This window comes from Ornithorhynchus anatinus, chromosome 5 (genome assembly GCF_004115215.2).
Source record: "Ornithorhynchus anatinus isolate Pmale09 chromosome 5, mOrnAna1.pri.v4, whole genome shotgun sequence".
NCBI lineage: Eukaryota > Metazoa > Chordata > Mammalia > Monotremata > Ornithorhynchidae > Ornithorhynchus > Ornithorhynchus anatinus.
Window position 1 is genome coordinate 7839826 of NC_041732.1, and position 11615 is coordinate 7851440.

The 11615-nt window shown below is 58.8% G+C and overlaps 1 protein-coding gene across 1 annotated transcript; it reads left to right on the forward strand.

Moving 5' to 3' along the window:
* Positions 1 to 260: 260 nt before the first annotated feature.
* SKOR1 (SKI family transcriptional corepressor 1) lies at positions 261 to 10681 on the forward strand. The gene is made up of 9 exons (XM_029064634.2): positions 261 to 1842; positions 1900 to 2735; positions 5358 to 5454; positions 6334 to 6441; positions 7036 to 7107; positions 8464 to 8538; positions 8799 to 8873; positions 9420 to 9485; positions 9908 to 10681. Exons 1-9 carry the CDS (start codon positions 276 to 278, stop codon positions 10000 to 10002), a joined length of 2991 nt encoding a protein of 996 aa, XP_028920467.1. The 5' UTR covers positions 261 to 275; the 3' UTR covers positions 10003 to 10681.
* Positions 10682 to 11615: the final 934 nt, after the last annotated feature.

Genomic DNA, 11615 nt, shown 5'->3' on the forward strand with positions numbered 1-11615 from the left:
CCACCCTCCCTCCCTCCCTTCCTCCTCCGCCTCCTCCTCCTCCTCCCTACCTCCACTCCGCCCAGGACTGTCACCCCTGCCTGCTTTTGTCCCGGCGCCGGCGCACGTATTCATCACAAAAGAAACTTATTCCGGGGGGTGATTACCGGGGTGAATAACAAATGCGAAATCCCCACGAAGGCGACCGGTCCGCGCGCCCAGCGGGGCGGGACTGAGCGGCGGGCGCTGAAAATGGCTCATCTCCTCTCTGATTTTTCTTTCGCAGGAGCGGTGGCATGGAGGCTCTCGCCAGTCAGATGGGGAATGGTCGCGATGGAAGCTCCTCCCCAAACTCCAAGCAGGAGCTGCAGCCCTACTCGGGCTCCAATCCCCTCAAGCCCAACCAGGTCGGCGAGACGTCCCTGTACGGGGTGCCCATCGTCTCCCTGGTCATCGACGGCCAGGAGCGGCTGTGCCTGGCGCAGATCTCCAACACGCTGCTCAAGAACTACAGCTACAATGAGATCCACAACCGGCGGGTGGCCCTGGGCATCACGTGCGTGCAGTGCACCCCGGTGCAGCTGGAGATCCTGCGGCGGGCCGGGGCCATGCCCATCTCCTCCCGCCGCTGCGGCATGATCACCAAGCGGGAGGCCGAGCGGCTCTGCAAGTCCTTCCTGGGCGAGCACAAGCCGCCCAAGCTGCCCGAGAACTTCGCCTTCGACGTGGTGCACGAGTGCGCCTGGGGCTCCCGGGGCAGCTTCATCCCCGCCCGCTACAACAGCTCCCGCGCCAAGTGCATCAAGTGCGGCTACTGCAGCATGTACTTCTCGCCCAACAAGTTCATCTTCCACTCGCACCGCACGCCCGAGGCCAAGTACACGCAGCCCGACGCCGCCAACTTCAACTCCTGGCGCCGCCACCTCAAGCTCAGCGACAAGACGGCCACGGACGAGCTCAGCCACGCGTGGGAGGACGTCAAGGCCATGTTCAACGGCGGCACCCGAAAGCGGACCTTCTCCCTGCACGGGGCCGGCGGCGGAGGCGGCGGCGGCGGCGGAGGAGGAGGAGGAGGAGGAGGAGGGACGGGGAAGGCCGGGGGCCCCGGGGGCGTCCCCGGGGGCGTCCCCGGCTGCGGGCCGGACCTGGCCCCGCCGCCCCCGCACAAGAGCCTCCGCGGCGCCGCCGCCGACGACGACCCGCCCGGGCCCCCGCCGCCGCCCGGGCCGCCCCCGCACCCGCCGCCGCACCCGCCGCCGCCGCCGCCCCCGCATCCGCACCCGCACCCGCCGCGGGGGCTGGGCCTGGCCGGGGCGGGCGGCGGCGGGGGGCCCGGGGCCGGCGGCGGGGGTCCGGGCGGGCCCGGCGTGCGCAGCTACCCGGTCATCCCGGTGCCCAGCAAGGGCTTCGGCCTGCTGCAGAAGCTGCCGCCGCCGCTCTTCCCGCACCCCTACGGCTTCCCCACCGCCTTCGGCCTGTGCCCCAAGAAGGACGACCCGGTGCTCGGCGGCGGGGGCGGCGAGCCCAAGGGCGGCGGGGGCGCGGGAGGCGGAGGCCACCTGCCTCCGGGGGCCGGTGCCGGGGCCGGGGCCGGGCCGGGCGGCGGCGGCGGCGGGGGCGGCGGGGGCGGCGGCGGCGGGGCCATGTTCTGGGGCCACCCCCCGGCCGGGGCCGCCAAGGACGCGGCCTCCGTGGCCGCCGCCGCCGCCGCCGCCGCCGTCTACCCGACCTTCCCCATGTTCTGGCCGGCGGCCGGCGGCCTCCCGGTGCCGCCCTACCCGGGCCAGAGCCAGGCCAAGGCGGTGGCGGCGGCGGTGGCGGCGGCGGCGGCGGCGGCGGCGGCGGCGGCGGCGGCGGGGGGCGGCGGCGGCGGGGGCGGGGGCGGAGCGGGGGGCGGCGGGGCGGCCGGGCCCGGGGCAGGCGGCGCCGAGCCGCTAGAGGGCGTGGTGGAGCCGGGCAAGGAGGGCGGCGAGGAGCGCTGCGCGAGCGCCCTCTCGCGTGGGGGCGGAGGCGGCGACGAGGAGGCGGCCGACGAGGGGCCGCCGCCGCCGCTGGGCCCCCTGGCGCCGCAGGCCCCGCTGCCTCTCCCTCCTCCGCCCCCGCCGCCGCCCCCGGGCCCCGCCGCCCGCAAGGCCACCTACGTGTCCGCCTTCCGACCCGTCGTCAAGGACAGCGACAGCATCGCCAAGCTGTACGGCACCACCCGCGAGGCCTACGGGGCCGGGGTCCGCGGCGGCGGGGCGGGAGGCGGCGGCGGCGGCGGCGGCGGCGGCGGGTACCTCAGCCCGGACTTCCTCAGCGAGGGCAGCTCCAGCTACCGCTCCGCCTCGCCCGACGCCGACACGGGCGACGAGCCCGAGGTGGACGTGGAGTCCAACCGCTTCCCCGACGACGACGAGCCCGAGCCCGACGACGAGCCCGACCCCGCCGCCCTGCCCGCGCTGCCCGGCGACGCCGAGCGGGACGGGGACGGCGACCCCGCCGCCCGCCCCGCCGCCCCGCCCGCCCCTTCCTCGTCGTCGTCGTCCTCGTCGTCGTCGTCGTCGTCCTCGTCGTCCTCCTCGGGCGAGGGCCCGGCCGACTTCTCCGACGGCGGCAGCCCCCGCCGGCCCCGACCCCGCTTCGGCGAGGCCCTGCCGCCGCCGCCGCCGCCGCCGCCGCCGGCGGGCGAAGACAAGGCGCGGCGGGCCGAGAGGAGCCCCGACTACGAGGTGCGGGAGCCGGGAGGGTCGCGGGCGGGCGGGATCCAAGGGGAGGTCCGGGGCCCGAGCCCGGCCCCAGACCCCAAGCCAGGCGCCAGCCCCGCCACAACCCTCACCTCGCCTCACCACCCTTATCCCTCGGCACGCTCCTCACCTCACGACCCTTACCTCTCTCTCTTCATCGTCCTTACTTCTCCTCATGCCCCTTATCCCTCCGCACGCTCCTCACCTCACGGCCCTTACCTGTCTTCATCTCCCTTACTTCTCCTCATGCCCCTTATCCCTCCGCACGCTCCTCACCTCACGGCCCTTACCTCCCTCTCTTCATCGTCCTTACTTCTCCTCATGCCCCTTATCCCTCCACACGCTCCTCACCTCACGGCCCTTACCTGTCTTCATCGCCCTTACTTGGCCTCATGCCCCTTATCCCTCCGCAGTCTCCTCACCTCATGCCCCTTACTTCTCCTCATCCCCCTTATCCCTCCGCACGGTCCTCACCTCACGTCCCTTACTTCTCATGCTCCTTACTTCAGCTCACGCCCCTTATCCCTCCGCAGTCTCCTCACCTCATGCCCCTTACTTCTCCTCATGCCCCTTACTTCACTTCATGCCCCTTATCCCTCCGCACGCCCCTCACCTCTCCTCACACCCCTCACCTCTCCTCATACCCCTCACTTCTCCTCACCTCTCCTCACGCCCCTCACCTCTCTTCATGCCCCTCAGCTCTCCTCACACTCCTCACCTCTCCTCATACCCCTCACCTCTCCTCACGGCCCTCACTTCTCCTCTCGCCCCTCACTTCTCCTCTCGCCCCTCACTTCTCCTCACGCCCCTCACCTCTCCTCACGCCCCTCACCTCTCCTCACGCCCCTCACCTCTCTTCATGCCCCTCACTTCTCCTCACACTCCTCACCTCTCCTCACGCCCCTCTCACACTCCTCACCTCTCCTCACGCCCCTCACCTCTCCTCACGGCCCTCACTTCTCCTCACGCCCCTCACCTCTTCTCACGGCCCTCACTTCTCCTCACGCCCCTCACCTCTCTTCATGCCCCCTACTTCTCCTCACACCCCTCACCTCTCCTCATTCCCCTTACTTCTCCTCACGCCCCTCACCTCTCTTCAAGCCCCTCACCTCTCCTGCCGCCCCCCATCTCTCCTCACACCCCTCATCCCTCAGGACGCCCCTCACCCCTCCGCTCACCCCTCATCCCACCACACTACCCCTCATCTTTCCGCACCCCCCATCCCTCCTCCCACTCCCTCACCCCATCGCCCCCTTTCCTCGCACCTCCCGACCCGCATCTAAGTCGATACCCCCCGAGGGCCCCTCGATGCGGGCTTTAATGCCCCCCGAGCGGGCGAGGGTGGGCACACCGCCGCAGCCCCTGGCTTAAAGCCCCGTCGATTCGCGCTGGCCGGGCGATGCCCGAGACCTAGCTCTTTCCGCACCCGGGGTCTGGGTGGCGAACACGCCGGGAAAATGGACCCGACCCCCCTCCACACACACCCACACACACCTCCAAGCGACAGGCTGACAGGTCCCCGAAGGCGCCCGGGTTTTATGCCAGCGATAGGCATCCTTTCTATTAGAGAGTGCGCTTACTGAGTGAATAGGTGAAGCAAATAAAAAGCGGTAATGTAAACCGCCTGCCCACGACAGGCGCGCACCTGCTCCGCGGGGTTTAGGATACCGGCGAGGGGGTGAAGGTCATCTACAAAATAATGCTGCCTCCCATTAGTAAATCGCGCCCGAATGGAGGGCTTGGGGTATCGTCGAGAGGGCCCATCGTTCCCCAGATCGCGGGGCTCGGCGATGGTGAAAGTCTGGAGAAGAGGGCAGAATGAAAGCGGAAAAATCGAAGGTTGGGGCCCCTCCGGCCGACTCCAGCCCCACCCTGAGAACTAACTGCGTGCATGTTGCTGTCTCCAGCAATCTAGAATGTCCATATTCCCACCATCTCGCTGCTGTAAGCGGGTAGCTGGCCAGGAAACACAAAAAAGGAAACATTTTTTTCCGGAGGGGTACGTGTGTGGTGGAGGAAGAGACTAAAAGCAACTTTACTAATTTTAGAGAAACTGCGATAGAAAATGAATGGGGGGTGTCACCCTCGGGTTCAGGGATGAGGAGAGGAAAAAAGAGTGGGGGGGCGACGACGGATATTGATGTTGAATAAGATCCCTGATTATTTGATATTTTAAAGGTGATTCTTAACATCGGAAAATTTACATCTATTCCCATTAAAACACAAATAATTAGCCCGTCTTTTACCATGGGGACGGCGGGGGTGGGTGGGTGAGGGGTGGGCAGGAACGGGGAGAGGAGAAATTACCTAAAATTAGGCGGATGCTGAGTTTGTGGGGGCTGGCCGGTTTTGAAAAGCCCTTGTTTTCCGCGGCTGAATTTTAATTTGGGTAATTTTCTCAAGAGCACTAATAATTACATTTCATTCAAACGACCGTGCTCAAATAGATGGACCTTCGGCTGGGGGTGGCCCAGACCTAACCTCTCGCATCACAAACTCGGGGGCGGCCTGGAAAACCCAGCGGGAGCACCCCCACTCCCCACCCTTCACCCCTGTCCCCCATCCATGAATCTGGCCGGAGCTGCCTCTTTCCCCGGCAGCGAACGGACAAACCCCTGGCTAATTGCATTTCATTTTTCATCAATTCTGCAGGTGTACACACAGGAAAGGGACGAGCATTTGCAGACGCTGAAGAGCTCCTCCACGCTGGGGCCCGCAGCCACTTACCACTGCAACCCTGAGGCAAATGGTAAAATTGACCTTCTCACCGAAGACTCCAGCGGCCTGAAACTGCGTTAGGGAAGGGGATGGGCGGGGGTGGGGGGAGACAGGGAGAAGAGGCAAGGGGAAGGCGAGAGAGAGGAGGACTGTATTCAAACCTCTGATCGCTTTTGTCCAAAAAAAAAAATAATAATAACCCAAACTCTACACGTTGATAGTCATTTAGTCAGAGTCCCCTGATTTCCATTTTGACACCACCTTCAAAGCAGGTTGGCTCATGAAATCGGTTCTCAACGAAGCAGTGCACAGGGGTGTTTTTATTTCTATGTTTGCCCGGTTTAGGGCAAGGGGGCGGGGGGTGGTCGGGGCGGTGGATATGTGTGTGTGTGTGTTTGCTGTGAGAGCAGTTTGGGTTTTTGATGTATAGGAACTTCCCAGACGCCAGTGGGAATCTGTTGCTCTTTTTTGTGAAGAGACCTGGGTGATGAAACACCCCTCACCCACCCCCGCGCCCCCACCTTCCACCCTCTCCTCACCGAAAACACGAACGAAACTTTTGTCATCCCGGTGACCGGCGCGGCTCCGGAATCTATTTATTAATTCCCAAGATGACTGCAGTCTAGCCCGTGGCCCAGTCTTTCCACTCGATGTAGGTCATTTCTCCCCGATGATGGTGGGGGGAGGCGGGGGTGCAGAGGGAGGAGGTGCCCGCTGCACAGAGCAAGGTAACATAGATTTACCTCGAGTGAACGCTCCCAGAGAGCAAGCCGCTCTTTCGATAGCAAGGGGATTAGGGGCTCCCCTAAGAAGGCTTTAATAAGGGCTTTGTCCTTAATTATGTAATTAAGGATATCTCATGATCATACTTTCGTTGCTTATAGTTGAAAATCGGTTTATTACTTTTAAGAGCAAGATAAAGAAGACAATCACTCAACAGCCGAGGATTTACAGACGAGGAAATCCTATCAAGACCAAAGGAATGTCTCGCAGCCAAGCCCTGTAAATACTGACCGAGGTAAGCGGTCGTTCCCGCCGCCTCCCTCCTCTCCCTTCTCCCTTCCCCATTTCACCCAGCCGCGCACAGGCTCGCTCGTTTCCCTGTCCCGGAGCAGCCTCCCTCTCCCTGGGGAGGTTGAAGGAGGGTGGGGGTGTGTGTGTGGGGGGTCCCCCCCGGCCCTGGGGGCTCGAGCACCGCGCAGCTCGAACTTCTTCACCAGACTATTGCAAGGCCCGCATAAATAATAGATATTTTGACACCACTTATTCACACCGGAAAGGAAATGATTTAAATCAACAGTAAAAGGCTATCCCCTACAGCTCCAGGCGAATAAATATTTAAATAAGTTGGTGAATTGTAAGTCGGTTTTCATATGTTGCTGTCTCCTTGATTTCCGCTCCACCCCGGGTCTCCTTCCGTCACGGCCCGCAGCTGGTTATTTCGGGACAAGGACAAGGAGACGGAGCGTCAAAAGAGAAAGACAAACAGAACGTGGGGGGGGGGGTGGATGTTGGGAGGGGGCACACACACACATTCTCCCCGGGCAGTGCCCGAGACTGACCACCTCCTCGTTGTTGTGTCAAATACTATAATTGTTATTATTATTATTAGGGGACGAAGGACTAACTCTGGATGTAACTGGAACCCCGCTTGTTGAGAAGGACATCGAGAACCTGGCAAAAGGTGAGAATTGTCAGCTTTGGGGAACCAAAGAGTGTGTAGGGGTGTGGGGTGAGAGTTCGTGGAGGTGCGTGGGATGGGGCAAGATTTGGAGATGAGGCTTTTTTTGATAGGGAAATTGCCACCCTTCCAGGATTTGGAGAGAGAGACACCTCCCCCAACCCCGCCCCCGCCCCCGATCGGGTGTCTCGAGAGAAAGTAAAAAGAAAAGTTGAGCAGTTATCCGGTGAATATTATCAGGGTCATAGCAGAAAAGCATAATTGCGTTATTTATTAAGCGCTATCTAGGTGCTAAGCACTGGGATCAATTACAAGATAGCTGATATCAGACAAACTACCTAGGCTACCAGGAGCTGACTGTCGTGTCCCCCTCAAGAAGCCCCGCCCTTTTTGCAATAGTTCTTTTTTGTTTTATTTTGGGTGGTTTTTTTCCGGGACTGTGTCCTCTCCCTCTGATGGAGGGAGAGTTGGGGCTGAATTTCTTGCTCTGTAGGACGAGGCCTCTCGGCCCGGTGACAGCACTGGGCTTGGTCAACGCCCGAGCCCCGTGTACCCAGCGGCCTCCCCACTGACCATTCTTCAAGCAAACCAGATTTCAGATGGGGCGACCTCTTTCCAAGGGTCCCATCCTGGGGGCCAGTTTGGCGGTCCCCCGAGCCCCACTTAGTTTTTCTTTGGTTTGGTGCCTCGGAGAGATAGCCACGGGTAAACAGTGGTCTTCTCGGGTTCCCGCTCCCCACCTGCCTCCCACAGGGACAGGGGGGTGGAGAAAATGGATCGGAGATTCAGGGTCCTTACTCTTGTTAGCCAAAGTCGGTTGGGCCAGAACTTTCCCAATCCCACCTCAGTAACACCCAGCACACCAGCCTCTGTTGTAAACCGGGCTGGGGATGGAGAGAGCGGGCGGGGGGGAGGGAACAGAGAGAGAGAGAGGAATTCCTTCAAGACCGTCTTACTATTTTCTACATTTGGAGAAAGAGAGGGAAACCGGGTGCTTCAGAGAGAGGTCCACGGTGTAGGTCTGGCAAGGTTTTGGGGGACTACTTTAGTTCCCCAGTTCATGCTGCGGTAACATTAAACACCTCTTTACATACTCCCCGTGACCTACTTCACCTTATTTGGTTCTTTCTGGTGCCTGAAGCCGGGAAAGGCCAAAGGGCGTTGGATTTGGGGAGCTCTCTTTCTCTCATCCCTCATCTCATTCCTCGGCCTCAGGACCGAGGAAATGTTTTCGCGGTGTCCAGTACAGAGTATTTACCTCGTGAGAGTAACGTGATACAAGGCCCTAGAACATCGGTCCTCTCTCTTTCCTTGTGTAAAGCGCCCTCCTCTCACCGAGAGTCTGTCTTTCGTTAACAGACGAATTGCAAAAATTGCTCCTGGAGCAAATGGAACTGAGAAAGAAACTAGAACGGGAGTTTCAGAGCCTCAAAGGTAAATCTCTTTTCTGTACCTTCCTCCCTTAGCCTCAACACAGGGCCCCGGCTCCTCATCTTTCACACCTGCATCACCTTTCCCCTGCTCAGCTGCTTTGATTTCGCTAGTCCGGCGTCCCCCACCGCCCGAGGTCCCGCCAGCCGCCTTGGTTTTCCGCTCTCCCAACCTTCCCCCTGCCCCGCCCACCCCCCAAAAGGCCCAAGCTCACTGTGGAGGACGGCTGTACTTAACGGTTCTCACTTAATCAATTTGCACAGATAATTTTCAGGATCAGATGAAGAGGGAATTGGCTTATAGAGAAGAAATGGTACAACAGCTGCAAATTGTCAGAGGTAAGACGGGAGTCAGGTGAGAGCCTGCAAGAGGCCGTAACTACCTCTGTCTGGTAGAAAGCTGTAATGTTAGTTCAGTCATTTGGATTTAAATGGAAGGTAATTTAACAATTTTTTTTTTATTTAATATCCTTTGTATACTCTGATTAGCCTCAGAATGGCAAGGAAGCCCAGCGAACGGCTTGGAGGCATCATTACATAGAGTGATTGAACTTCTTATCACGGCAATTTCCATGGTTTCTAAATTAAAAATCGAGGCGTAAAATTACCTGGGAAGTAATGCCTAAGTTTGCTTTAATTTTGGTTGGATCCATCTGCCTTTAAGCGCAATTCCCAACCATTACTTTCCCATACCATACTGCAATCATAAGCAATTGCTTCTCCTCTTTTTTTTTTTTATATCTCCAGCTCCAAAGAATTGTTTCAGTGAACATAAAACCCGGTGTATTGTGTAATGATTTATGACATTTGCCGCTAAAGTAGAAGAGGGGAGGGAAGCCCTCTGTTTGTTTTGTTTTTTTAAAATTCTGTTCTCTTTTCTGCTAGACACCTTGTGTAATGAACTAGATCAAGAACGGAAGGCACGTTATGCCATTCAGCAGAAATTAAAAGGTACGAAGTCAAGCAAGACCCAGCCGTAGTGAACTCTGTTTTATTATACTCTCCCAAGCGCTTAATACAGTGCTCTGCACACCGTAAGCGCTCCATAAATACGTTGGATTGATTGATCGGAGGGAGGATGGGTGGAGGTTTTGGTTGGTGATGGGGCCCAAGTTCTGGTCACGCTGCCAAGAAAGGATTTGGGGGGCGGGGCGGGGGAGGGGTTGATGAAGGCTTCCTAGGGTAGGGGGAAGCGGGAAGGGAAGCAGGAATTGGGGGCTAGAGATCCGGGAAGACTCCTAGCCAGAGAAGAGAAGAAAACCATTTAGGGAAATGGACGAGACACGGTGTCTTGGCTAAGGTCAAGGGCCGGCCGCGGGTGGGGACGGACCTGCAGGAGTAACCCCTTTCCCTGGTTTCTTTCGCACCCCCAGAAGCCCACGACGCCCTCCACCACTTCTCCTGTAAGATGCTCACCCCCCGCCACTGCACGGGCAACTGTTCCTTCAAACCTCCCCTCCTGCCCTAGCCGCGGCGAGGCGAGCTCGCCGCGGGGACCCCTACAAGCCATGCTCCTCCTCTGTAAATACCGGGCAGCGACGGAAAACGACAAACAAGCCATTTATATCAGCCCCCTGTAAATACCGAACTCTGAAGACCCAGACCCCGGCCCCGCCCCCACCCCTTCCCCCTCTCCCCCCACCCTGGGAGCCAGGGGCAGCCTTTCCATCAGTGTAAATATCGCCTAAAACCAAGTTGAAATTCAGGACATCGGAACACAAACGGTTAAACGGACCAAAAATAAATAAATAAATCCCCCACTTAAAAAGAAAAAAACCGCCTGGAGGAGACTATCCGTGGTGATTGCGCTCTGACCGCCCCTGCAAACGATCCTGGCCGTGTTCATTGTTCATCTCTACCTATATGTCCACTTCTTAAACTCTTGTTCCTAATGAAAAAGTGGCTATGTGCAATGGATATAAATGTACTGTGATTCTCTTGGTACAGTATTGGTTTAATTTAATTTATTTATGATGTAATTTATTTGGCTTTTCCCATTCTCTCCCCCCACCCCCCCTTTTTTTTGTAAATTATGGATGTAACAGCACTTTAAAGGGCGCCTACCGATTCAACGACAAACTCAACTTGTTTTGGGAGAAAACTCTGTATAAGTGATTTTGGTTCTTTAATAAAAAGTCCGAAAACCAGAGGTGGGGACCCGGGAGGCTGCACTTGCCGTGGGGATCGTGGTGGGGTTCTCGGGAAGAGAAGGGGTTCAAGCTCACCTGCTGGGAGGGAGCAAGACCGGTGGGCTTTTTCGGGGGGGAGGGGGGGGTCCTTTCGTCCACCCTCTCCCTCACGAGGGGTCGCGGCTACTCGTTGAGGCTTGAAGTTGGGGGACGGCGGCTAGCCTGGGAGATCTGTCAGCCACCCCAGACTTGGGGGGTGGGGGGAAGAGTTTGCCCTTCCCCCCACTCGTGCAACCATCTTGTGACCATCTCCTATAGAGTGGGGAGAGAGGGTGAGGGGTCCAGCTCTAGGGAAGGGGCTGGTAGCCGGGGTCCCGTGCTGGTAGCCAGGGGCAGGAGCCAAGTGGGATGGAGCTTCACACCCTTACAGCAGCCGCTCTCTCCTCGGGAGTTTCCCCCCCTCCCCTGCTGGAGGAAGAGCGGGGAGTTCATTAATGGCCCATTTATATGCTTGTTTCACACATGAAAGTAAAACGCTAATGAGCTCCGAGAGTGCTTTTTGAAGGTGGTTTACACACCTATTAGGCCTAAATACCTGTTTTTAGACCAGAATTACCTTGGCAAGTATTTCGGACCAACAAAGGAGACCAGTGGCCCCCAGCCTTCAAACGGGGTCCCCAATTCACTCTCCAAAGGGGGTGTCACAGGTACGGTTCAGGGTCACTAGGGCTCTCGCTTCGGGTGGGGGAGAAGAGAGAGGAGCTGGCACTCGAAACTAACGAGGCAGTAACCACTCCCCCGCTCCCTATTTGGGGGAACCCTTTCCCCCCACAACTCTCCCCGCGTGGGGCATTTAAACCGGCCCACGTTCACCCTAATCAGCCAAAAATGGGTCCCTCTGAGTGGAAGGCGAAGACCCACTTCTTTTGATCTCCCCAACTTCAAAGCAAGG

Excerpts from the sequence above, each read along its gene's own strand:
- SKOR1 (XM_029064634.2), top strand. The coding sequence starts at position 276 with ATGGAGGCTCTCGCCAGTCAGATGGGGAATGGTCGCGATGGAAGCTCC. Across the intron at positions 8,539-8,798 it reads GGAGTTTCAGAGCCTCAAAG|ATAATTTTCAGGATCAGATG; the intron begins GTAAATCTCTTT and ends CAATTTGCACAG. Across the intron at positions 9,486-9,907 it reads CATTCAGCAGAAATTAAAAG|AAGCCCACGACGCCCTCCAC; the intron begins GTACGAAGTCAA and ends TCGCACCCCCAG.